General features: G+C 54.6%; 1 protein-coding gene across 3 annotated transcripts in view; it reads left to right on the top strand.

The window, feature by feature from the left end:
- The window catches only part of CELSR3 (cadherin EGF LAG seven-pass G-type receptor 3), a 69,742-nt gene that overhangs the window by 38,747 nt on the left and 4,419 nt on the right, over positions 1-26,576 (top strand). Inside the window, exons 14-36 of one of the 3 annotated variants that reach the window (XM_043551740.1) lie at positions 217-337; positions 1,040-1,223; positions 1,454-1,555; positions 2,609-2,623; positions 6,088-6,182; positions 8,071-8,280; positions 8,857-9,040; positions 10,205-10,354; positions 11,107-11,275; positions 11,743-11,910; positions 12,436-12,562; positions 12,941-13,147; positions 14,198-14,372; positions 15,517-15,629; positions 16,074-16,153; positions 17,058-17,184; positions 19,919-20,032; positions 21,946-22,082; positions 22,574-22,680; positions 23,154-23,327; positions 23,780-23,980; positions 25,073-25,429; positions 26,100-26,231. In XM_043551740.1, coding sequence (XP_043407675.1) covers positions 217-337; positions 1,040-1,223; positions 1,454-1,555; positions 2,609-2,623; positions 6,088-6,182; positions 8,071-8,280; positions 8,857-9,040; positions 10,205-10,354; positions 11,107-11,275; positions 11,743-11,910; positions 12,436-12,562; positions 12,941-13,147; positions 14,198-14,372; positions 15,517-15,629; positions 16,074-16,153; positions 17,058-17,184; positions 19,919-20,032; positions 21,946-22,082; positions 22,574-22,680; positions 23,154-23,327; positions 23,780-23,980; positions 25,073-25,429; positions 26,100-26,231 — 3,449 coding nt within the window. Of the gene's footprint in view, positions 1-216; positions 338-1,039; positions 1,224-1,453; positions 1,556-2,608; positions 2,624-6,087; positions 6,183-8,070; positions 8,281-8,856; positions 9,041-10,204; positions 10,355-11,106; positions 11,276-11,742; positions 11,911-12,435; positions 12,563-12,940; positions 13,148-14,197; positions 14,373-15,516; positions 15,630-16,073; positions 16,154-17,057; positions 17,185-19,918; positions 20,033-21,945; positions 22,083-22,573; positions 22,681-23,153; positions 23,328-23,779; positions 23,981-25,072; positions 26,232-26,576 lie in introns of all 3 variants that reach the window. The other 2 variants (XM_043551738.1, XM_043551739.1) reach the window with 2 other exon arrangements.

Genomic DNA, 26,576 nt, shown 5'->3' with positions numbered 1-26,576 from the left:
TTGTCCAAGTGGGGCTGCTCAAATCCAATGCAAGTCCTTCCTTCCAACCCCAGCGGGGAAGCCTGCTGCCTGCCAGGGGCGGGGGCCAAGCCTGGGAGCCAAACTCTGCTCCCAGGAGCTCTTGAGCACTCACAAGGTGGCCATGCTCCTGGAAGGGGTGTCAGGATGCGGTGGGTGAGAGAAGGCTGTCGGGTGACTGTGGGTTTCTTTCCTCAGGGTGGATCAGCAATGTCCGAAGGGCTGGTGGGGGAACCCGACCTGTGGGCCCTGTAACTGCGACGTGAACAAGGGCTTTGACCCAGACTGTAATAAAACCAACGGGCTGTGCCACTGTAAGGTGAGGGGGCAGCTGTGCAGACATACCCCTCATCTCGCCCACCCTCGAGCACCTGAGCTGTGGCCCTCTTCCCGTCTGCCTTTGTCAGTGGCCTCCTCCGTCCTGTAGTACTCTAGGCAACCACTATCTCCCCTGTTCTTCGATGGCCCGCACCCCTTGCACACGTCCAACCTGCCAGCACCATTCGTAGTCCGCTGGCCCTGGCCCTGCACGACTCCGTGACCGGCCAGCTGGGACAGAGTGTGAATTCCCGGAGGGCCGTCCTTGCTCTCCCATGGAAAGCTGTGTTTCAGTCCCCCTGCTGCTGGGGAGCCTCACAAGGAGCGGAGGGGAGAGGGAAGCGGCAGGCAGGTGGGAAGTGGGGCGCACGTGCGCACAGAACTTGGGGGACCTGTCTGTAAGTTGGGAGGAAGCTGGAAGAGTCCCAGCATGTGCTGCTTTGCATAGGATGCTGCCACACCGACCTGGGGCTGGCCCTGATCCCCAAGCTGGGATTGTGCCAGCCAGCGCAGTGCTAAGAAGCTGACATTTAGGTGCCTGTCTCTCTTGCTGTCTGGCTGGTCCCCCTCCCCTCCCCACTGTGTCCTTCCCCTGTCTTACCAGGCCCCTCACTCTTCCCCTCGGGCCCTTCCTCTGGCCACCCTGCTGCTCCCCTTCCCATGATTCATCTGTCTCACCGCCTTCCCTGCCCCTCTCCGCCAGGAGTTCCATTACCGTCCCAAAGGGAGTGACACCTGTCTGCCCTGCGACTGCTACCCCATTGGCTCCTCCTCGCGCTCATGTGACCAGGAAATGGGCCAGTGCCTCTGCAGGCCCGGAGTGATAGGTCGACAGTGCAACAGCTGTGACAGCCCTTTTGCAGAGGTGACGCCAAGTGGCTGTGAGGGTGAGTTTGGAGAGACATGTATGTTCTGCATGGGACAGCAACCTGTGGCCAGAGCGGCATGGCCTGACTCTGAGCTCAGGCACTAGAAGCTTAGGGACGGTGCCAGCCAAAACTCCCCAGACAGTCTCCTGGGGCACTGCCCTTGATCCCCTCCTGCGGGACACTCTCCTGGGACAGAACCCCTCCCCTCTGCTCCCACTTAACTCCGGCTCCTTCATTTCCATTTGCAGTGCTCTATGACGGCTGCCCTAAAACCCTGAGAGCTGGTGTCTGGTGGCCTCAGACCAAGTTTGGGCTCCCAGCTGCAGTGCCTTGTCCCAAAGGCTCCTTGGGTAAGTGATCCTCATGAGAAGGCTGCAGAGAGGGACATGTGGCTGGACCCCTAGAGGGAACATCCTGCCATGTCCCTCAGCCTCAGAAAGATGGAACCCCCCTCAGCCCACAACAAGGTTCTAAACCCCCGATGGCCAGCTCCTGCTGCTAGCCCTGCCCCGGGCAGTCAGGAGGAGCTGCTGTGATTGTCAGGTTTGGAGCCGTGGAGGCCTGTGTCTCAGGGCTTTGAGGTGCGGAGAATTGTTATCTGAGGGGAAATGGACCGGAAAACAGAGAGCAGGAGGAGCTGTGAGAGCAGAGGAGATCTTCACAGATCCTGGTCCAGACAGAGAGGTGGGGCTGCAACCTCACAATGAGATCCAAGCTCCCCGACCAGAGCTTCTCTGGAGGTCTTCTCAACACAGCCAGGAGTGTAGGGGCGCTTCTGTGAGCAGCCTAGATGTAGGCCCAGAAACATCACTCATACAAAAAACCCAGGAACATCCCTTCCCTCCGGCCCCACCTATCATGGCATCCACTGCTGACTGAGCAGATGCTGCTGGCACTGCACCCTGGGACGCAGAGGAAGATTCTGCACCCACAATGCCCTGCTGCTCACTCCTCCTCCTCGAGTTCAACCCTAGTGCAGAGAGCCAGAGTCCCAGTCAGTTGTAACTGCCACCGTGGGGTGGAGGAAGAGAGCAGCAGCCCAGGCCATTGAGATGACATTCAGCACCTTGAAGCAAAGATGAGTCAGTGCAGAGTGGGGATCTGATGTGGCCCTGTCAGCCACGCTCCGGCCCAGCTCCCGAGCGGGCTTCAAAGGCAGCCCCAGCTAGAGCGCGTTGTAGCGATTCAGCTGTGGCTGACTTTGGAGAGTGCCACATCAGAAAGGAAGGACAGCGACCTCCAGGCCAGTGGGAGATGGGAATCACTGGCTTCTGGGAATCCAGGGCAGTTCAGCCCCTCCCCTCCTCCAGACATATCCCCAGGGACATGCGTTCTTCTCCCACTCCGGGTTTCAGCTCCTAACCATGTCGCTTCTCTTCCCGTTTTCACTCCCTCCTGATCAGGTTTGCGGGGTGCAGGTAAGGACCCGGTGTTGTCCCGTTTCCCTCACTATGTGTTGCAAGGTCTGCTCTGCGTGGCTTTCCATTCCCCTCTCACTGCCTGAGACACCCGCAGACCCCATGCTTCCAGGGCTGCTGACTGTTACTAACGCTGCACCTCGCATTGGCTTCCTTATACCCATGTCCGCCCTCGATTGCCTTTCCTATCCCCGAGCAAACTAACTTGCAGAGATTCGACTACAGCCAGACACTGCTCCCCTCTCTCTCCCACCCCTTTATGTCTTGCTGCCTTTACAGTGTATCGTTTGCTCTGGGTGGCCCAATAGGCTGCGGTGCGGGGATCTCCCAGTGCTCCTGTCCCTGTGAGATGTGTGCCAGTTTGCAGTCAGCCTTGGCCATGGGCTACTGAGGAGCTCACTTGTTTAGGCTTTGAGGGGGAAGGGCTAGTAACTGGAGGACGAGGAGGGTAAGTGCTGTCTGCTCTGCTAGCACCCGCTGCTGGTTGGTTCGCAGGGTGCTATGGGCATCAAAGGCTAATGGGCACTTCCCTTCAGACCAGAGGAAAGGAGCTGCCATCTATCGGGGAAGGCAGATGAAGGGCCATTAGAGAGTCCATGGAAAGAAGTGGCAGTAGGAGGACATTTGGCCTGATCAAGGTGGGGGCCATGTGTGGCCGAGGCAGAGGATCTTTTGGGGTACATAAAGAGCAGAAACAAAGGCACAGCTGTCAAAGAGGAGCTCTCTGTGCCTAGCAGGCTGGCTTATGGGCCTGGGGCCAGAGCAACTGGGAATCACTGCAACCCATGACCTAGCTTCTTCATGGCCCATGTTCTCGAAGTAGAGTGGCCCCAACCCTACCTCTAGGGTTGCCAGTTGTCTGGTTTTTGATCGGAATGCCTGGCTGAAAAGGGACGCTGGCCGCTCCAGTTGGCACCGCTGACGGGGCCGTTAAAAGTCTGGTTGGTGGCGCAGCGGGACGAAGGCAGGCTCCCAACTGGCCCTAGCTCCGCGCAGGCCCAGGAAGCGGCTGCCAGGTCCTTGTGGCCTCTTCACGCATGGGTGACCAGGGAGGCTCCACGCGCTGCCCCTGCCCCAAGTGCCGGCTCTGTAGCTCCCATTGCCTGAGAACCGCAACCAATGGGAGCTGTGGGGCGACGCCTGTGGGCACGAGGGCAGCGCACGGAGCCTCCCTGGCCACCCATGCGCCCAGAGGCAGCAGGGACCAGGTGGCCGCTTCCTGGGAGCCATGGTAAGCGCTGCCAGGACCCTGAACCCTCTCCCGCGCCCCAACCCCCTGCCCCAGTCCGGAGTCCCCTCCCACACCCAAACTCTCTGCCGGAGTCCGCACCTTGCATCGCCCCCTCCTGCCCCAGGCTGGAGCCCACACCCACCCCAGCTGGAGCCCTCACCCCCACACACACACCCCAACCTTCTGCCCCAGGCTGGATCCCCCTCCTTCACCCCAAACCCCTCATCCCCAGCCCCACCCCAGAGCCCACACTCCCAGCAAGATTCCTCACTTTCCCATACCCCAACCCCCTGCCCCAGCCCGGTGAAAGTAAGAGAGGGTGGGGGAGAGTGAGCGACGGAGGGAGGGGGGATGGAGCAAGAAGAGGAGGGGCCTCAGAGAAGGGGCACGGCAGGGGCAGAGACTTGGGGAAGAGCCGGGGCAGGGGTGTTCGGTTTTGTGCCATTAGAAAGTTGGCAACCCTACCTATCTCACATGCCATGTCGTCAGTTCACCCTTCTGGGTGGGAAGGGCCATTCTCTAGTTAGCCCATCGTAGAGGGAGCCATGATAAAGGAGCCCAATGACCAAGAATGTTCTGCAGGATCCTACCCAAAATATGGCAACTCAGCGAGGCCACTGGGATAGTTACGGGGATTGAGGCTCATTCTTCTGCTGAAGGGAGGGCAAGAAGCAGAGAACAGGGAGAATGGGTCCCCCTTTGCTGGTTGCTTCCACCACTGAGCCCCTTCTGTCTCTGGCCTGGTTGGCTGGGTTGATAATATGGAAGAGGAGGAGGAGGAGAAGCTTGTAGGGGAAGATAGCGATGATGATGATGAAGGGGCTGGAAGGCTGAACATGGGAGCTCCATTGGGCCAGGAACTCCTGACCTCTCATCCTGGCTTCCCCACCAACCCGTCTGACCTTGGGCAAGTTGCTTCCCCGCTCTGAGCCTCAGTTTCCCCATCAGTAAAACTGAAATAATGCCATTGACCCTGCTGAGAGTGGGAGGCGCATTAGTCACCGTGTGTCTAGCCCCCTAAGTGCTGAGTTGTTATTCTGCTGGCGCTGCCCCCGTTCGAGACATTGACGTGGGCAGTGCTGGAGCCACTCATGGCAATTGTGCGTGGTGAGCTTCATATGACAGCTAGGTCAATGGGGTGTGATACTCACTGGCATTAATGATGCACTTGCTGCTGATGATGATCACTGTGCTGCTTTTGGGATGGATAACGTGGACCCTGCTGGGGGGCTGTTAATGAGGATATTGATTGTGTGGGTGGTTTTTAAACAGAACTGGTTGATAGCACATATATTATTATTTATATTCTAGGAGCGCCGAGGCTTCAGCCAGGATCAGGGCCCTACTGTGCTAGGCACTGTCCAGACACAGAGTGAGAGATGGTGGCTGCCCAAAGAGCTTATCATTTAAGGACTTTCTACACAGAGAAAGCTACCAGCATAACTACACTGGCATAATTGTACTGCTTTAGCTATACAGGTGTAACTCCCTGTGTGGACACTCATTCCAGAATGTGTGTGGCCACCCGGGGAGATATACTGGTCTAACTAAAACCGTATAATTACACCAGTGTAGTTATGCCAGTAAACTTCCTCGTGTCTCAAAGTTCTAAGCAGACAAAGGCTGTGAGAGAGAGATGCAACGTCCCAGCAGGGATTTCAGTGAATGCAAGCACCAGGCCAGGTGGACTGGGATTTGTCAGTCATGTCTTTCGTCAGCTGTGGGGGTCCGGTGAGCACTGGGGGAGGTACATACTTGTCTGTCAATATGCAAAGGTGCATAGAATGGAGCCCCGATAACCTCGTGAATTACATTGCTTGTTATTTGCTATTCATTATTCCCCTCTCTAAAAGTCTCATCCAGTCAGCTACACTGTGAAACACGGGTAACCAATCACATGCCACAAATAGGAAATAACTGAAGGGAGCGGCTTCTAAACAACCCAAAGTCTGATCGTGATTTTTCCCAGTTATTGGGTGAATTGTTATGGAAACTGGAACTGTTCACAGAGAGACTTGCCAGTGACAACTCCCGGATGAATGCGAGTTGAATTCAGAATGGGTAGTTCAGCTGGTCCCCTTAGCAATCCAGGGCTTTGATGTTACTTCCCTGTGCTGTTCTGAGTGATACTGACAGCATGGTGGGTTAGCTTTGGGAATGGCACTGTCCTAACCAGCTGGGAAACTGTGTCCTGCATCTCTGAGTTTTGAATCGGCAACGCCTCTTCTTTCAGGTGCAGCAGTTCGCCACTGCGATGGAGAGAGGGGTTGGTTGGAACCCGATCTCTTCAACTGCACGTCGCCTGCCTTCAAGGAGCTCTCGACACTGGTAACTGCCCCCTTTACTCCTTCCCCAGGCTGCAGCTCACTGGGAGGAGGTAGCTCTTGGAAGCTACATTTTCAAAAGAGCTCATGGTTAGATTTTCAAAAGAGCTCAGTTCCCATTTAGGCCCCTAAATAAGGGCTGGACTTTCCATAGTGCTCAGCAGCTACCCTGGTGAGACTCGTGGCTGGGCTTTCCACAATGCTCAGCACCCACCATGCATCCAACATCAGAGCTCTTTTGAAAATCTGGTCCCAATTATGGGTGCTGAGCTCTTGAAAATCCAGCCCTAGAGGGGACCAGAACATGACCCTGTTTCCATCAGGAGCCCCTCTCAATACTTGGATCCTCCAGACCTGCCCTTCCTTGAAATAGGGATTTAATTTTAGCCTAATTTGTCAGACTATCACAAGCACAAACTGCCCCTGATGGATAAGTGCATTAATCCCAGCCCAGTATTCGAAGAGAAAGCATCAATAATCCCAAGAGGGCCACAGGATCAGATGATTCAGCATCCTCCGTTTCGACAGCAATAAATGGTCATGCAGCCGCTCTCTCACCACCCTCAGCGTGTTCATTTTTAAGCCACATCTACACGACTACTTACATCCCTCGGGGTGTGAAAAAGCCACCCTTGAGCGACATAAGTTACACTGACAGAAGTGCCGACGTGGACAGTGCTACGTCGATGGGAGAGCTTCCCCTGCCAGCAGAGCTACCATCGCTCGCTCGTTGGAGGTGAATTAATGATGTCAACGGGAGAGCTCTCTCCCGTCCGCATAGGGCGACTACAAGGGAGAGCTTCCAGCAGCAAAGCTGCATCAATACAACTGCACTGCTGTAAGCTGTCTAGTGTAGACATCGCCTTAGTTATTGGCTGATCAGAAAGATTAAATGATAAATCTTTAGGTTCCTCTAACAATTGAGTTTCCAGGCATTGGGACAAGTCATTACTGCTGGATTGCTAATTTCAACTCTTAGCCTGTCTTTGAAATTCCTTCACCCTGCTGGGGAGCTTCCTCTGAAGTTACTTTTTTGTTTTAATTCACTGTTCTGTCACACAAATGGATAACAACATATCAATAGCTGCTGTTTGCCTGGGGTTCAATAATACCGAGCTCCACTGCTCAAAGTCTAAGCAGCCTGTAGATGCAGCAGGGGAGAGTTAAAGGGATGCTCTCAACTGTCAGAATCAAAATTCTCTCTGAATATTGTTTAGTCCACCTCAGTTATGACTAACACTGAAGATTCTTGTAATTAAATGAGATGGGAGAGAAAACATTGTATTAGCTGCTCTTTTCCCGCAGTTTGTTCGTTTTGTGCACAGCGCTTTCCCTAGTACAGTCAGTTTCACCCAGTGGTTTGTGTGGATTTTCACACAACAGCGGAGAAGAAAAGAGTGTCTATTTTAAAACAGGAAAATATGATGGTAACACCACAACAAATGTCGGCCGGGCACCTGTGCAGATGTGGAACCTGAAACCACTTTGAAATGTCTTTTTGAAGTTGACTAGATTTCAGGCTGAAGCGGGGTCTCTATAACTATCAGACTTGCTTGCATGGAGTTAAATGACACACACCTATCCTCAGGGGTTTCTTCTCCCCCAGGGGAGCAGATTCCTGAGGCACAGTTTGCTGCCCACTCGAGCGACTGTTTGGTCCCAGCACCTGCCGTTGGCCTTGTGACTGTCCCTAGAGATAATCCTTCCATTGACAGGCTTGCAGAGATGGCCAGCACAGTCCAAGGGCAATCTGATCCCGAAACCCAGCCGCTGGGTCTGTAGTGCATCAGCATTTCTCCCTGTTACCCCTGGCTTAAAGCTGGGGAGGGAGGGACCAGATTTTAGCTCCACATCGCACTGTTTCATCCCGTCTCCATTCTCTCTGTTGGCAGCTGGAGGGCCTGGAGAGGAACGAGACGGAGCTGAACACCATTGAGGCGAAGAAGCTGGCGCACCGGCTGTGCGCAGTGACGGACCAGATGGAGCGCTACTTCGGCAACGACGTTCACATCACCTACCGCCTGCTGTCCCGCCTGATGGAGTTTGAGAGCAGGCAGCATGGCTTCGGCCTGACCGCCACCCAGGACGCCCACTTCAACGAGGTGAGCGCCCTTCCGGTTGGGAGGAGCCCTCCTCCTTACCCTTCCCTGCTGAGCAAGGCAGAGCTCATCGGCGCTGCCCCTTGGTCAGCCACAGCACAGCTTCTCTGGGACATAAGGATGTTGCCTTCTCAGCCTCATCAGCCCCACCAGCCTGGGACTGTGGCTCTTAGCCCTGCGGAGCAGGGACCCTTACCTCCAGGTAGGATGGCTGCAGCCTTTGTCCCGGCTTGTGAGCCATCAGGGGTGGTGCCTGCCCCATCTCATTGCTCCGTCCCTTTGTTACTCTGAGTAGCTAAAGGGTGTGAAGCCCATGGTGGGCAGGGGAGAGCCAAGGGGGTGCGACCGAGCAAGGGCCAGTGTGAATTGAGTGAGGAAACCCTTCCCATTCCTGCAAAGGGTGAGAGCCTGGGATCGTCTCCCAGTGGTGCGACGCTCAGCTCTGAGCACACCCCATCCCCCTTCTTTCCTGGCTCGCCTGCAGCAGGCAGGGGAGGTGACGGAGAGAGGAGGCGTAGAAGATTTCAAAGAAAGGTCTTTTCCCTTCAAGCCTGCTGAAGACTCTCCCTCTGTTTGCAGAACCTGCTGAGGGCAGGCAGCTCGGTGCTGGCCCTGGAGAACCAGGAGCACTGGGACGTGCTGCTGCAGAGCGACCATGGCAGCATGGGGCTGATGGAGCAGCTGAGAGAGTACACGGGCACGCTCGCCAGCAACATGAAACTCACCTACCTGAACCCCCTTGGCGTGGTGACCCCCAACATCAGTGAGTAGGCAGCAGGCTGGAAGCATTGCCAGGAGGGCAGTGGTGCAAGGCATGCAGCTCTGACACCACACTTCAAAGAGTTAAAACGGGCACAAATGCCAATCTGAGGTCACGCTCCAGCTGTGATTGTCAGCTGAGGAGGGTGCAGCTGGTCAGCTGTTGAATGGGAGGCCCCCAGGAAAGCCTGAAGTGCTGCAGAAAGTGGTCGTCTTTCCTCTGAGTCAGCAGAGACTTGGGGTGCTGTACTGCTGGAGGAGATCTAAAGCTAAACTCACGGCCCCCACCCCTTTGGGTCATGAAAGCTCCCATTGCTCTTTGTGAGAGTCGCGGTGTTACCCCCTCTGTCCTGGCCAAATCGCAGTGGTAGCAATTCCATTCCAGTTTATTCCCCCAGCAGTATCAGCTAAAGAAGTTATTCCTTGCTGCCCTGAACACTTCCCCAAGGGAGCTGCAAGCCAGTAGCTGGGTTTGGGATGGTGATTCTACCATGGTAAAGCTGCTGCCTCTGTGTTATTCCCAGTCTTCCATAAATCCTTTAGGAAAGAATCCACTGACCACAACCTTCTACAACTCCTCCTAAGTGCATACCCCCGCAGAAGGGGCCAGCATACCCTTGGCTACCTGCTGTTAGCTTGCTGAGGGTTTGCCATGGGGTTCTGATGACTAGAAGGCTGACTGGTTCCACTCTCCCCAAACTCACATGTGGATTTGGGATGTGCATCCATAGGTGGTTGTCTCACATGGAGCTGGGTCTCTCACGTGGTCCCATTAGGGACCGTATGTACGGGAGGGCACGTGTGCCTTTTATAGTCCCCACGTCCAGGCCCAGCAAACTCAGTGAGTGCGTTGCTCCTGAAAGCGAGCACAGATAGAGCTAGCGAGTGCAGACGGGAGCTGGACATCCTTCTCGCTCCCCACAGCACTGCTTCCTCCCTCCGCTTTGCAAGTACAGACATGACCGGGGATCCACAAGTGACTGGTCTGAGCCCATCACACTGCACTTGTGTCCTCAGCCGCATTTGAATTGGTTACTCCAAAGACAGACGCAAACGTGTTAACCCTGGCATGCTGAGCCCATCCCATTGCAACTGTCCAGCCAGAGTAACGACCCTGGCTTCCTGAGCTCTCCCAGGCCCCTGATTCCTCTGTCTCTTCCCCACACAGTGCTCAGCATTGACCGCATGGAGAACCACACCCACGTCCGGCGACGCTACCCCCGCTACCACAGCAGCCTTTTCCGGGGGCAGGCCATGTGGGACCCACACACCCACGTGGTGCTCCCGCTCTCAGTGCTTACACCCCCCAAAGTGGAAGGTAAGTGAATGGCCTCCCTGAGCCCCAGGGAATGGCCCTGGTGTACTGGCTGCCTCCCCAGCAGGCTCTGGTGGGCCTCTCTTCATGCCCTACACTGTATTCAGTACCGTCTGCCCAAGGGACAAGCACTGCATGCAGGGTAGCTGGTGGGGGGACATGCAACTGCCAGAATCCCAGCCCGGGCTATCTCCTGGATCTGTCAGAGACCACCTGTATGTCTTACCCCAAAGGCTGCTGGCACCTTTTCCTGGCCTAGAGGAGAGAGCTCCTCACTTCCTGGGCTGGGAGGGAGCATCCCATTGGTGCTCTGGCCTCTGGGCCCGCAGAAGCTGGGAGCCTGCTGCGCCCTTGCAGGGAGTGTCTGGAATTGCTTCCTGGCAATCTCTGGGAATAGCACCGAGTGCTGGCCTCGGGAGGCCCTCTCTGGCCTCGGTGGGGAGGTTGCCATGATGCAGGGACCCTGCAGATGGTATCCATGTCTTAGATGCCTCCCACAATGGGAGAACTGCTATGGCCATGGACTTCTCTGGACTCCTCGCTGCAGCCCCGGCAAAGATGGATGGGGCTTTGTACAACTTCCTTCCCAAGAGACACCGCTGTGTCCCTTATGTAGTGCCCAGCCCTGGTACGAGGCTCATGAGCCATGGCCACGGAGATGACCAGTGGCACCAGGCATTTCCTTCCCCTTGGCCCTACACTCTGCCTCAGACCGTTGTTACAGGTGCCTTTTCTGACCCAAGCTCTGCCCACAGCAGCCACCATGCCCATGAGCAGGGAAGTGAATGACACAGTGGAGAGCTCTTCCCCAAAGCTGACCCTCCCGGAGCCCGAGCCTGCCGTCACCATCATCATCCTCATCATCTACCGCACCTTGGGGGGGCTGCTGCCAGCCCGCTATCAGGTGGATCGCCGCAGTCTCAGGTACTGTGTCACCCTGCCAGGACATGCACTCTCTACAGAGAAGGCAGCAAGCAACTGGGTACTGCCAGTTATGCAGGTCTGGGGTGCGGGACTTTTCAGGGTTCCACCCTGGCTCATCTGACTGTGCGCAGTGGCCTGTTTGGAGGCTGGGGGCTCTGTCCAGAGCTGGTGTCTGCAACACTGAAACCACTAGCACAACTGGTCCTGGTTGGCCCCCCCGGGTTGGCAGCCTTCTAAAAGAGGACAAGGACTGGATGGGCCTCAGAGGATGAACTGCCCTCTCCCCACGGCCTAAGGCAGGGCTGAGGCTGGGTGGGCAGCATGCAGCCTGTCCTGTAGCGGCGGATGGGTTTCAGGCTGTCAGTCCAGCCCTTGTCAGCCCCCTGGCATTCTCTGAAATGCCAGGCAGGTCTGGGCAGCTGATGGGCTGATGGGCTCAGTGACGAGGCCCTTGTCGTCTCTTGCAGACTGCCCAAGAACCCTGTCATGAACTCCCCCATAGTGAGCGTGTCCGTGTTCAGCAACCACACCTTCGTCCAGGGCACTTTGGACATGCCCCTGGTGCTGGAGTTCCGCCTGCTGGAGACGGCCAACCGGAGCAAGCCCCTCTGTGTCCAGTGGAATCATTCCAGCCAGTAAGTGCCCAGCCTGTCTGCGTCATGCTCCAGGCCAAGATTCTCACTAGCCCCGGGGCCATTCACTGCTGCAGCTTTCGAGAGGTTTAGTAAAAGAAACTGGAGAAGTTAACTAGTTCCCTGACTCTCCTGAACCATCCTTGCTTCTGTGTGCTGGGGCAGAGCTCTGTCACATAGCCCCCTTGCTAGGACAGAAGTGGGGGATCACCAGAGGGGTGGAACTGGCCCACCAAGGTGCTGCCTTCTGGCACATTGCACTGTCCCTACTGCTGAGGGCAGAGGTCACCAACTTCAGGCAGCACTGAGTAGATGCTTCAACATCCAAACATGGAAACATCCTGTTACATCCTGCCACCTTAGGAAGAGTAGAGAACCTGTCCAGGCAGCCAAAGAACCTCTGAGCAGGCTGATGCTCTGCAGGCTGCTCCTCACCTATGCACCCCCGGACCTCCCAGGGCCTGACAGGAGATGTGATTTTGAAGACCTGTTCCTTTGAGATTTCTCTGTGTTCTCTTGCGGCTGCAGGACTGACCCTTCCGGCTTCTGGACAGCAAGGGACTGTGATCTCGTGTTCAGAAACACCACGCATGTGCGCTGCCAGTGTTCCCAGTTTGGCACCTTTGGGGTGCTGATGGATAGCTCCCACCGGGAGGTAACCCTACCTCTGCAGAGGCGGGAGGGAGGGGAGGAAGGAGCGGGAAGGCTGGGGGTGGGTGGCGGGGAATACGCAGTGGTGAAAACCAGAACAAGAGGATGTATTTCCATGAGGTTGTGCTGGACACACCATGGACAAGGAGCAGAATGGAGCAGGCCCTAATGCGGTGGGGACCACGATCTAAACGCACCAGAACATTAAGGGTAGAACTCTGGGTTACACAGGTGCAGACAGTGCCCACTGCAGAAATGTAGCAGAAAATCCCAGGCTGCTTCTCCCATCCAATTCCCAGCTGGAGGGAGAGACCGTTGAAGCCGACACATGCTCATGCTTTCTTGCCTGACTCTGTCTTTTGTCTTTGGCTTCCATCTGCAGCAGCTGGAGGGTGACCTGGAGACCCTGGCCATTGTCACCTATTCCTTGGTGTCTCTTTCTCTTGTGGCCTTGCTGCTGACCTTCTCCTTCCTGACATGTCTGAAAGGCCTCAAGTCCAACACCAGGGGCATCCACTCCAACATATCTGTCACCCTTTTTTTCTCCGAGCTGCTCTTCCTCTTGGGCATCAACCGCACTGAAAATCAGGTAAGGGGAGGAGGAAAGAGTCCTGAGTGCAGCTGGGTGGGATGGCGTCGTCAGACCGGGGAGACCTAGAGGGTAGGAAGGAGGCCCGGGAGAACAGAACTGTTGGGTGAATGCAGCAGGAGTATAAATGCTTTGCTAGTTCAGTCTCTAGTGTTTCATATTTTGACCTAGTTTGAATGGTGCCCCTGGGAGTCTTGCTTAAATCAACCTGAGCACTGGAATCATCCTGCAGGATGCACCCTCCTGGGTTCATTGGGACGCATGGGGGAAGAGTGGGAGATTCCCCCAGGGAGGAGTCTTCCCCCTAAATCCTCTTTTCGATGTAATCCAATCTTTTCTTTCTAGGTTTCATACCACGCTCCTCACCATGGAATCCCAGCCCCTTTTAGGGCCCTGGCACCAGCCATAGCGTTGGGTCGTGGTGCCAACTCTCAGGCACAGGGCAGTTGGTTGCAACTTAAGACAGGCTGTTGCTAATCAAGAGAGGCCCATATCTGACGGGATGATGAGCTCTCTCTCTTGGAGGCTGTAGTGCACCCAGCTCAGAAGTGAGGTGACTACAGGAGATTCTCCTGTAGCACCAATGGAGGAGCTCCTGGATCTGAGCTAGGTCTTTGGTTCAAGCCCCAGAAGTGACAGGTGTTCCCCACATCCCTGAAGAACAGAAGGCATCACTCAAACCACCTACCCAGTGGATATCGACTTGTGTGTCAGAGAGGGACACGAGCAGGGTTATGAGGCTGCTTGGTTTGGATGTGGGCTCTTTGGGGAGGGTTGTTCCAGGGTTTGTTACTGACTGTGGATCCAGACTGCGGATCTATCCCCTTTCTAGGAGGTTGGGAATCAGCAGCTTAGGTCAGGGGCATGCAACAGAGATACAGGAGTCCCACAAGCCAGCTCCCTGCTGGGCGTAGAGCAGAATGGGGATGTCAGAAATGCTCTGGGGGTGACTCTGCTGCAGTAAGGGAGATTGCCAGGCAAGGGAGGGCCTTTCCCCTTCCCCAGCTGGATGGGCTGTCCACTCTTTGAGTGGTGATTTGCTCCTTTCAGTTCCTCTGCACTGTGATTGCCATCCTGCTGCACTACTTCTTCCTCTCCACCTTCGCCTGGCTCTTCGTGCAGGGCCTCCACATCTACCGCATGCAGACCGAAGCCCGCAACATCAACTTCGGAGCCATGAGGTTCTATTATGCCATTGGCTGGGGGGTGCCTGCCATCATCACCGGTAGGTACCGCACGCTGGGCAAAGATGCTTGGGAAGAAAGGTTCCCTCTCTGAGGGATGGGGGGAGGAAATGGATAAAGCTTGCTACAGCATGGAAACTCCTTGGCCTTGGGCGATGCCAAAGGCATTGGCCTCAGAAACCCCATTTGGTCAAAGAGGCATGGGCCTCAGGCATGGGCATGGGCCTAAGAACTTGTCTCCTTTCTGATTCCGTGGGCACTGGCCAGCCTGAGTGTCTGGTGGGGGAACGTGTGTGGAGGGGATGTATGTGCACGTCTGTGGGCATCCATATTTGCCACTGTGTGTGTTTGTGCTGTATGGGTCTAGCCAGGAGCAACACTGCAGACAGATTCTAGACCATGGAGATACAGTCAGTGAGCTACAATATGCACAGGAGTTATCTGGGCGCAAGGCAGCAATGAAGACACTATGCATTTATAGCACTCCTAGTGTTTGACGTGGTAGGTGCCGCAGCAGAGGGTGCGCTGTAGTTTTCTGGTGTGAAATGTCCGTGGGGTTTAGAAGCCGGGGTCTCACTCCTTCAGAAGAACCTACAAGGCTTCTCACCCTTTCTGGCCTGATGGCCATGAAGCTCCTGCCCTTCTAGGATTCACAGCATGAGATGCAAATGTTCTTTGGCTAATCATCTCGATCCATTTCCCAAGGTTCATCACCACTGGGGTCATGTGTTCCTGGCAGTAAATGCCCTGTTGTGGGGCTCTGCTGAGGTGGACATCTTGAGACAGTGAGGCATAGGACACAGACCTCACAAAGCAGGAGAGACAGCTTAGCCATTGCTAGATATTTCTATTGCTATGGCAACTTGGCCAGAGGCACTGGCAGGAACCAAGGGGAAGGAGGAGCACTAGACGGGGAGTAAGGAGACATGGGTTCTGTCCCTGGTTCTGTCCCAGCTCTCTGTGGCCTTGGGCAAGTCATTTCTCCTCTGTACTGCAGTCTTCCCCATCTGTAAATGAGAACAATGATACTGCTCTCAAGGAGCGTTTTGAGGCTGCATTGACCAGTGTTTGGTCTCTGCTTTGAGATCCTCTGGTGGAAGAGGCCATAGTGGAAGTGCAAAGTGATCCCAATGTCTCCTAGGTGGCTGTGTCATGGAATTGACCTTTCCCTTTTCTCCCCCCCAGGACTGGCCGTTGGCTTGGACCCAGAGGGCTATGGGAACCCAGATTTCTGCTGGATTTCTATCCACGATAAGCTGGTCTGGAGCTTTGCAGGCCCCATTACTGTCGTCATTGCGGTAAACTCCTCCCGTGTTTATACCGTGTCCCGGCCCACCTCACATGTCCTCCCCTTCTTTGCACTCCATGTGTCTGCTGCCTTGCCTTCTGCTTACCTTCCCCTGGTCTCTGCTGCCTCTTCCTCTTCTCATTGCTGTCCCTCCTCTATTTATATTTCCTCTAACCCTGGAGCTTTGCTCCTTTCTCCTGTGCTCTCTTCCTCCCACGGGGCTTCCTTTCTTCTCACACGTCCCCAAGCCCAGGCAGCAGTATGTAGCCCAGAGAAGAGGGGCTTGTGTAGAGCAGGCAGAGGAGGAGGTGGATGAGCCCAGGTCTGCACAGAGTTCAGCTTCCCAGGTACAGGAGCTTGTGGAGGCTCATGATCGAGACACCAGGACTGGAGAGAGTGAAAGCCTCAGTGTAGGAGCAGCAGAGCAGCATCTAACCACTCTCTGTGCTTTCAGATGAACGGGGTGATGTTCCTGCTAGTGGCCAAGATGTCATGTTCCCCAGGCCAGAAGGAGACCAAGAAGAAATCAGTTCTGTGAGTATTGATTGGCCAGGATCTCAGTGGAGGGTCTGCTGCTCTGATCCCTCGCACAAATATCTGAACTTCTCTCCCTTCCCCACAAGCCATCCCCTGCTTCATCATTGTCAAAATCTGCCTGGCCTCCCTGTTACCCGGATTCAGCCTAGAAGTCCATTACTGCTTCTGTTGCCAATATCAGTCGCTTCTCTAACATCCGTCCTTTTCTCTTATCCCCGCTCCCACAGACCCTTCCTAACAGGCCCCCACATCTCACGTTATTCCTCTCCAGTCTGTCTATCTGCCCTCTGCTGAAAGGTGATTCCTCTCCCACTGCTCTGTCCATGTAAGTCCCCTGCTCAAACCCTATCACTGGCTCCCCATCACCTGCCATTTCCGCTTCCTGTCCTTGTATCCAGGGCTCCGATCCAGCCTCCATCTCAGTGCTTGTCTCTTGTTCTCCCCCTCTTGCTGCCTACACTCTTCCCAGCCCTCCTAAATGCCCCTTCTGCATCTTCTCCATGCGTGCCTTCACTGCTTTCTTCCAAGCCACCCCTTAAGCCTCCCCTGAGCCCAAATGGTCACCCTGGGGTCTGAACTGTCCTGTCTGTCTCATCCAGAAGAGAAGCTCCTTGGGGCCAGGGCCATGTCTTCCTACGTGCTTTGTCAGTGCTCAGCTAGTAGTGATCTGTCCAGACTGGGTGTGGGTCCACAAGGTGGAGACGTACTGCAGGGAGCGTATTGTCCCGCTGTGGTGCTGGCGCGTGGTGTGGGGAGCTGGTGGCTCAGGACAGGAGTGTACTTCCCCTCTGTCTCTGTCTCTGAGTGATAGACTATAGATTAACAAGAGATTCTAACCTCTGCGTCCCTGTCTCTGTCTGTGTGTGTGTATCTGTCTGCCTGTCTCTCTCTCTCTCTCCAGCATGACGCTGCGAAGCTCCTTTGTTCTGCTTCTAGTTATTAGCACTACCTGGCTCTTTGGCCTCTTGGCTGTCAACAACAGTGTCCTGGCTTTCCACTACCTCCACACTGTCCTCTGCAGTCTCCAGGTAACTCTCCATCCAGCCTGCCCCGGAGGCCAAGCAGCAGCTCTGCCCCTCCCCTCACGGGAGCATCTCTCACTGGTGCCTTTGGACAAGGAACAGTGATGGGAAAATTTAAACAACGGAAAGGCAGGTTAAAGGGAAACCAAACAGACAAGAGGAAAGATGGAAAGCAGTAAGCTGGAGTCTGATGGCACCCACTCTGCAGAGTTCCCCTGAGCTTCCTCCAGCTTTTCTATGCTACTGTCCCCAGCCTGGCCCTGCAGCCTTCCTGGAGCTCCCCTGTGCTCGGCTCCATGGCCCAGCCCAGCCCTGGAGCTCCCCTGCTCTCCAGCTCCCCTGTGCTCAACTCCATGGCCCAGACCAGCCCTGGAACCTTCCTGGAGCTCCCCTGTGCTCTGCTCCATTGCCCAGCCTGGCCCTGGAGCTCCCCTGCTCTCCAGCTCCCCTGTGCTCGGCTCTATGGCCCAGTCCGGCCCTGGAGCCTTCCTGGAGCTCCCCTGCTCTCCAGCTCCCCTGTGCTCTGCTCCATGGCCCAGACCAGCCCTGTAACCTTCCTGGAGTTCCCCTGCTCTCCAGCTCCCCTGTGCTCGGCTCTATGGCCCAGCCCGGCCCTGGAGCCTCCCTGGAGCTCCCCTGCTCTCCAGCTCCTCCCCAGCTCAGACCAGCCTTGCAGTATTACAGCAGCTCCCATGTTTTATTCTTTCTACTTCAAGCACTGCTGTACACTGAGCTTTTACTCAGCAAGAAGGTTTATTTTAGGAAAGCAACACAAAACAGATTCTTCCAAACATCTCAAATCCCCACCTGCTGATGGGCTCTGTCACTCACACACATGTGCACACGCACACACTGACTACACCTGCTGATAGACTCTGCCATTCACACACATGTGAATGCACGCACGCAAACACTGACATACCTGCTGTTGGGCTTGCTTTCTGTCATGTGCATGCACACCCAATGGCTGGTCATGCCTCTCTGGTATGCATGTCACAGAGACAAGCTGAGGTTGGTGCACACTTCAGACACATTGCAGACATTAACCCCTCAGCGCCTCGAGCTTCCCCCGGCCAGTCACCCTGTGGGTTTGGCCCTCAAGAGCCATCCCCCTTCATTAGGAGCATTACACAGACAGAGGGGTTCCCTTAGAGCAGCTGCCCTCCAGCAGTGACTGTGCCCCTCTGTTCTGTCATCACTCTCCTTCTCTGCTCACTAATCCACGGGACATTCTGGCTTCCTTTAGCTAAAGCCCTGTGCTGCCCTGGAGCTCCTGATTTCAGGCACCCTCCTGCTGCTCCGCTCACTCATGAACTGACTGCCCCCTCTAGTGGTCCTTGTCCATGTTCGCCTTCTCATTCTGTAGCCTAGCTCAGCTGTTTTCAACCTTTTTTTATTTGTGGACCCCTACAAAATTTCGAATGAAGGTGAGGACCCCTTTGGAAATCTCAGAACCCCCAGGGGTCTGCAGACCACAGGTTGAAAACCACTGTTCTATGGTAACCTTTCTATGTTCTATGGTAACCTTTTGTGGACCCCTTAGACATAGGCTAAAACCGCTGCTGTAGAGGAGCAGAGACCTGCTGCACCAAGAAGAGACTTCAGTTGTAAGCCCAAATGAGTTGGTCCTTATGATTTAATGATGCCCCTTCTGAGCCAGCCCTGCTCTGGGACATAATGGGACAATAATGACCATCTTCAGAGGAGTTTTCATAAAATGGATCAGCAAAGAGTTGGGCCTATATTTGAAGTGGATGCACAAGGGCTGCTGGGAACTGCATGCAGGGGAAAGCTAACAGCCACCAGCACCCACTGTTTGAGCTACCATCCCAAGCTTTCTCTGTATAGCCAATTATCCCCCATCACCCCCAAAGCCAAGGCCTGCTAAGGCTCCTTGCTATCACTGTGACCCCCTGCTAGCAGCAGTGGGCCTGGAACCTCTGCTGTGTGCCCTCAGACTGCTCCCTAGTCACTGCACACACAGCACAGAATGAGAGCTGCCTAGCCAACCCCAGTTTCAGTTTTCCTCTTCCACTTACCCCATCACCCTTGGCAGCCACTCTCCTCTCTCCTCATCCATGCCACTGGGCCCAGGAGCTTGCAGCAAGCAGGCCCTCCTTGTAAGACTCTGGTGGCCCAGAAAGCAGCTAGGTCAACCTTGTGAGACCAAGCTCCTAGCACTGAGTCATTGTGCTGGCTGGAGCGTATTCATGTCTGTAGCCCACAGCTCTGTCAGTCGCTAGCAATTCTACCCCAGAGCAGACACGCTGGTTCCTGGGGGAAGAAACTGGTTCAACCACTGCTGGGCCTCATGCAGCAGGTGGGATGGCATGGCAGGCACCTGTTCCCCTCCCCCAGATATCCACAGTGAATTTGGCCAGCAGGAAGCACTCTCCAAGGGGGAGCCGCTTGTTCCTTCCTCTGTCTGGTCAGCACAGAAATGCCTCCACTCTGTGGCCCTGTTGCCCTATCAGGGGTCTAGATGCAGCACTCTGCACTATGCTGGAGGCCTGGGTGCGGTGTAGACGTGACTGACTGAAACACAAATAGCTGGATGCAGTGTCAGGCAGTGCGATCGAGGAGAGCTGACTGACTCTGTTAGCACACTCCCGAATGGCCAAAGTCAGCCTTCAGCACTGCCCCATTGCCAGGAAGAGTGGAAGTGTGGGCTCCCGGCTGTGCTGAGTGCTTCCCTTCCTTCCTCACTCAGGCTCACAGCCTCTCTTCCCCTCCCTCACAGGGCCTGGCCGTGTTGGTTCTGTTCTGTGTCCTGAATGAAGAGGTGCAGGAGGCCTGGAAACTGGCCTGCCTTGGCAAGAAGAGTCAGGGCGAGGAGGCAGCTAGATCTGTGCAGGTGGGTGTAGAAGGGCACTGCCCCAGCAAGCGAGCCCAAAGGCAAGGGCCTTCTCCGCACCTGAGCCTGCACTCTGCCTGAGAGGGAATCCCTCCCTGGGCCCACCCTCCCCACCAAGCATGCAGGTTAACTAGTCCTTTCTGTCCTAAGAACATAAGAATGGCCATACTGGGTCAGACCAAAGGTCCATCCAGCCCAGTATCCTGTCTACCAACAGTGGCCAATGCCAGGTGAGGGAGTGAACTTAACAGGTAATGATCAAGTGATCTCTCTCCTGCCATCCATCTCCACCCTCTGACAAACAGAGGCTAGGGACACCTTTCCTTACCCATCATGGCTAACAGCCATTAATGGACTTTACCTCCATGAATTTATCCAGTTCTCTTTTAAACCCTGCTATAGTCCTAGCCTTCACAACCTCCTCAGGCAAGGAGTTCCACAGGGTGACTGTGCGCTGTGTGAAGAAGAACTTCCTTTTATTTGTTTTAAACCTGCAGCCCATTAATTTCATTTGGTGGCCCCTAGTTCTTATATTATGGGAACAAATAAATAAACTTTTCCTTATTCACTTTCTCCACATCACTCATGATTTTATATACCTCTATCATATCCCCCCTTCGTCTCCTCTTTTCCAAGCTGAAAAGTCCTAGCCTCTTTAATCTCTCCTCATATGGGACCCATTCCAAACCCCTAATCATTTTAGTTGCCCTTTTCTGAACCTTTTCTTATGCCAATACATCTTTTTTGAGATGAGGGGACCACATCTGTATGCAGCATTCAATGGATTTATATAAGGGCAATAAGATATTCTCCGTCTTAGTCTCTATCTCTTTTTTAATGATTCCTAACACCCTGTTTGCTTTTTTGACTGCCACTGCACACTGCATGGACATCTTCAGAGAACTATCCACGATGACTCCAAGATCTTTCTCCTGATTAGTTGTAGCTAAATTAGCCCCCATCATATTGTACGTATAGTTGGGGTTAATTTTTCCAATGTGCATTACTTTACATTTATCCACATTAAATTTCATTTGCCATTTTGTTGCCCAGTCACTTAGTTTTGTGAGATCTTTTTGAAGTTCTTCACAGTCTGCTTTGGTCTTAACTATCTTGAGCAGTTTAGCATCGTCTGCAAACTTTGCCACCTCACTGTTTACCCCTTTCTCCAGATCATTTCTGAATAAGTTGAATAGGATTGGTCCTAGGACTGACCCTTGCAGAACACCACTAGTTACCCCTCTCCATTCTGAAAATTTACCATTTTTCCTACCCTTTGTTCCCTGTCTTTTAACCAGTTGTCAATCCATTAAGGGATCTTCCCTATCCCATGACAACTTAATTTACATAGGAGCCTTTGGTGAGGGACCTTGTCAAAGGCTTTCTGAAAATCTATGTACATTATGTCTACTGGATCCCCTTGTCCACATGTTTGTTGACCCCTTCAGAGAACTCTAATAGATTAGTAAGACATGATTTCCCTTTACAGAAACCATGTTGACTTTTGCCCAACAATTTATGATGTTCTCTGTGTCTGACAATTTTATTCTTTACTATTGTTTCAGCTAATTTGCCCGGTACTGACGTTAGACTTACCGGTCTGTAATTGCCTGCTCCAGGAGGTCAGTGGGAAAGACCTCAGCCAGACAGCCACCCCATAGCCGGGTCCTAGCCCCTCAGTCCATGTCTGAATTCATGTACTGTCATGTCCCTGGGAGCCCTGTGCCTCCCGAAGAGGCTGGTGGGACCCTCGCCAATGAAGGAAGAGAACCCCTTCATGGTGCCTGAGACTGGAGACTCCGGAACGGACACAGGCCACCCCCACCCTTTGCAGTGCTGGGCAGGGAGAGAATCTCGAGACCCAGCTGCTGCAGTCTTCCTAACAAATTCTCCATGTGTCTCTTCCTTGCCAGGGCCCCAATGCCTATAATAACACGGCCCTGTTTGAGGAGAGCGGCCTCATTCGCATCACCCTGGGGGCCTCCACCATCTCCTCAGTCAGCAGCGTGCGCTCAGCCCGCACCCATTCCAGCCAGAGGGGCTACCTCAGGTAGGAAGCAGCCAGAGGAAGAGGCATCTGGCTGGCCACTGGCTCACAGCCACAGCTGAGAACCTACAGACATGGAGGGGGATGGGAGTGGGGCCCACCATGGAATGGAGAGGGCATTGCCTTCTTCTGGAAATGCAGGTGTCACCTCCTGGCCCTTCTGGACCATTGCTACCGATGCCTCCTCTGCTATGACCTTCAATCCTGAGACTCCCCACACAGCTCTGCTGACTTACATCACTCCTGACCCACTACAGACCCCAGTTACTCCAGTTCTGAGCTCTCCACAGCTCTGCCAGTGCCCCCCACTCCTGCCCTGCAGCATTCCTTGCTGTTCCAGTCCCTCAAACCCCCTCCCCCCTGCAGGGCTGTTGACCTCTCTGCCAGGCACAGATATGAGTATGGGAGATGAGAGGAGAGCACTCCTTTACCCCGGGACAGGTGCTGCCAGGTGAGGAATTGGGGTCTGAGCGTTTTTGCCATGTGTGTTTCAGAGAGAATGTGATGGCGCGTCAGGGCTCAGCCTTGGATCATAGCCTGCTTGGTCACACCGGCCCCACGGACCTCGATGTGGCCATGTTTCACCGTGATGCAGGGGGAGGTAAGGCTGAGACCCAGCCGGCTCGCCCCTGGGACCTGCTGTGCACGTGAGAAGGCTCCCTGCTGCCCAGAAGCTGCCCTAGCAAGTGGCATTTCCCACATTAGTGAGCAGCCTTTGCACACTGAGCACCTGCCACTCCCAGCAGCCTCACTCCAACTCCTGAGTACGCTCAGCCTGTGGGGAGGAGGGAGTGTCCAGGGTCACTGAACAGAGCCCCCCTTGGGCCAACTAGTTTCCCAGGGTGAAAACAAAAGCACAGGCCTCCCAGGATGCTGGGGTCCTGGCTTCAGCTAGGCAATGTCCAAACACAGGGTCTGTGTTTTGTGCCAGTGGAGTGCTAGATTGGGGGGATATAACCCCGGGACACTAGCAGGCAAAACCCCAAAACCAAGCTTCCTTCCTTCCCTGCCCTGCTCAAAAGCCATCCGATTGCCCCCATCCCCACTGCTTCCATCCTGCATGTGCCCCGGCAGACCAAGACTCCGACTCAGACAGTGACCTTTCCCTGGATGAGGAGCGCAGCCTTTCCATCCCATCGTCGGAGAGCGAGGAGAACGTGCGCCTCCGGGGCCGGTTCCAGCGCCAGTTCAAACGGGCAGCGCACAGCGAGCGGCTCCTCACCAACCCCACCAGCACCACTCCCAAAGGCAAGGACCACGCAAGAGCCCTGCCACGGGCTAGGGGCCTGCCTGGGAGCCACCATGGCCACCTGGGTCTAAGCAGCTTGGGAGGGAGGGAGCATGGGGGGACCAAGCTGAAGGTCTCCCACAGAGCATGTTTCCAATGTAGCTGCTGTCTGATGCGATGCAAGGTCTCCCAAAGGCAAAGCATTGCTTGTGGGGTCCTGGGAGCAGTCCCCATTGGCAGGGAGGGGTTAGTACCACCTGGAGATGCGGTGACTCCAGCAGAGGCAGGGAAATCGCCTCATCCCTCCCATCTGCTGGTTCTGCTCCTGCAAGCCCCACAGCACATTACTGGTGGTTAAGCAGCCCTTGGGACTGTATCCCAGTGAGTATCGTAGCAGGCCCTGCTCTGTTTACAACTCGGGATAACTCTGATTGCCCCCCCCTCCCCGGTATGTTGCACTGTTCTTCTCCAGATGTGGATGGCAATGACCTGATGTCCTATTGGCCAGCCCTGGGCGAATGTGAGGTTCACCCCTGCTCTCTGCAGAAATGGGGGTCTGAGCGGAAGCTGGGCTTTGACATCAACAAGGATGCTGCCAACAACAACCAGCCAGACCTGGCCCTGACCAGTGGGGATGAGAACTCCCTCACCCAGACCCAACGCCAGAGAAAAGGTAACTAGACTCAGAGCAGTCAGCCTTGTGCTCCCTGGGTGGGCACACATCCAGCTGCCAGCCAGCACAGTGTCCCACTGGCTGCACCCCCAGAGTCTCCCCATGGCCCCTACCTGGCACGCCCAGCATCTGCCTGGCAGTGCTGGGCTCGGCAGACTCATGGTGTTGAGCAGAGCAGGCAGTGAATCCTTTGCCTGACGCTGGAGAGCCACGTCGCTCCCCCGAGCACTCGGATGTCATGGGGGACGGCATCCAGGTGACTGTTGCTGACAGGTTGGCAGGCCGCATTAGAACTGTCCTGTCCTTGTCCCGGACAATCTGTTCATTGCCCACAGGGAACAGCAGGCTCCTGCGGCTCTCAGCAGAGGTAACACAGGAGCTATTATGGAGACGCTTGGTTCTTCTCTTCTAAATCTTTTATTCAGCTACAAGCTCTAGCCCCGGTGGCTGGGACAGTTCCCAAAGCAAAGAGGGAATGTAACGGTGGGCTTGGCAGTCAATCGACAGCTGAAGAATAGCTGCCCTTTGGGCCAAGGCCATAAGTAACTGCACTGAGAAACAACAGGCTGCAGGCAGGAGAGGTGCAGACCAGTGCTGGGCTGGCCATCCACCCGCAGTCAGAAAGAGGGGAGAGAGCCTGAGAGGCTCAGAGAGAGCGAACGTGTAAGGAATGGAGACAAGGGGGAAATTTCCCTTGGCTTAGCTGGAACTATAACTTCCCCTACGTGTTGCCAAGGGACAGAATGGGAGGTAGTCTTGGTAATGTCTCCTCTGCTGTTTTAAGCCAAGAGTGCCGCACTCTTAGAGGCAAGCCACTCACAGGAGTGCCTTCTCCTCATGTCTAGTAGACCGGGACATGCGTCCATTGTGGAGGTGAGGTGGTGCTGGGCCACATGGTGTTGTGATCTTGAAAGCTTTGCAACATGCAAACACAGGTGGCAGTTTCCTCCATCCTGGGGTGATCTCGGGGAGGAGCAGGGCCGCCCAGGCTGCCAAGCCGAGTTCTTTGTCCTTGCTTTCTTGCAGATAGTGAGGAGGGTTGTTTGCGCTGTCACAGAGCTTCGCTTCACTTTCTGCTTTGTTTCTGTACAGGGATTTTGAAGAATCGCCTCCAGTACCCTCCAGCTCTGCAAGGCTTACCATCCGTTGGCAGAATGACCAACGAGCTTTCATGGTACAAAACATCCACCCTGGGTCACAGGGCTGTTCCTGCTGCCTCTTATGGCAGAATCTACTCTGGTGCAGGCAGCCTCTCTCAGCCAGCTAGCCGGTACTCTTCCAGGGAGCAACTCAACCTGCTGATGAGAAGGCAGATGTCCAGAGAACAGCTGAGCAGGAACGACGCTGGGGAATACTTGGAAGCTGTACGCAGCAGGCATGGGTCCAGGGAGGAACTAGACACCATTCTCAACAGGCCTGGATCAAGGGAGCAACTGGACACTATCCCTAGTAGGCATGGGTCTAGAGAACATCTGGAAAATATACCCAGCAGGCATGGGTCTAGAGAAGACTTAGATACATTAGCTTCCAGGCCTGATCAGAAAGATCATGGGAATACACTACCCAGGAAGCAGGGTTCTAGAGACCATCTAGATACTTTACCCAGTCAGTTTGGCTCAAGAGAACTACTAGACTGTGGGCCAGTAAGAGAGGTCTCTAGAGAGTGGCTCAACACTTTGCCTAACAGGCAAGTATCTAGAGATCGAATGGACACTTTACTAAGTCGAGACATTTCTCGAGAACAATTAGATCTGCTTTCAGGAAGACAGCCTTCAAGGGACCAGCTAGCGTTAGCTAGACAAACTTCAAGAGAGCAGTTGGACTTTTTATCCAGAAGATCTAATTCCAGAGAGCACCTGGATACAGTGCCTAGTAGGCATCCATCACGGGAAAATCTGGAGTTTTTTTCTAGAAGACAGCCATCCAGAGAAAATCTAGAACCACTTTCTAGAAGGCTTCCTTCTAGAGAAAATCTAGAACCTCTGTCTAGGAGACAGCCTTCTAGGGAAAATCTGGAAGCAATCCCTAGCCGACATCCTTCCACTGAGCAATTAGATATCCTTTCTTCCATCCTTGCTTCTTTTAATTCTTCTGTCCTGTCCTCTGTGCAATCCTCCAGTACTCCCTCTGGCCCACAGACCACAGCAACGCCCTCTGCTGTGCAGACTTCCTCAACGCCTTCTGTGCTGTGCCCGTCACCACCTCTCTCTGCTACATCCCACAGTATCTCTGAGCTGTCGCCAGATTCAGAGTAAGTATTTCCACTTCTCCAGGGCAGCTTTTGGGTCAGTCCAGTCCATGCTGTGAGTTAGCCAGAGGTTAGTTTGTATCTTCTAGCCACTTGGTTGCTCTTTCGCCCCTAGTTTGTGTGGTAACTGAGTATTACCACCTGATCTGGAAGCACAAAGCTTCCTGGTGAAACGGGATCAACCCCCGTAGGATGAAACTAGGTCCTAAAAGTACCTACTGGTTGTGATGCTCTGTAGGACCCCGTCGCACCGGTGCAATGGGTGGAAGTGCTAACGTCTCTAAAGGGGCAACTGTCCCATGGGGAGCCCCTATGCTCCTCTGGCACCTGAAGATGCTGGGGCTTAGC

The sequence above is a fragment of the Chelonia mydas genome, chromosome 7 (genome assembly GCF_015237465.2).
Source record: "Chelonia mydas isolate rCheMyd1 chromosome 7, rCheMyd1.pri.v2, whole genome shotgun sequence".
Classification (NCBI taxonomy): domain Eukaryota; kingdom Metazoa; phylum Chordata; order Testudines; family Cheloniidae; genus Chelonia; species Chelonia mydas.
The sequence above is the reverse complement of the archived record's forward strand: the minus strand, read 5'-3'. Positions and strand labels throughout refer to the sequence as shown.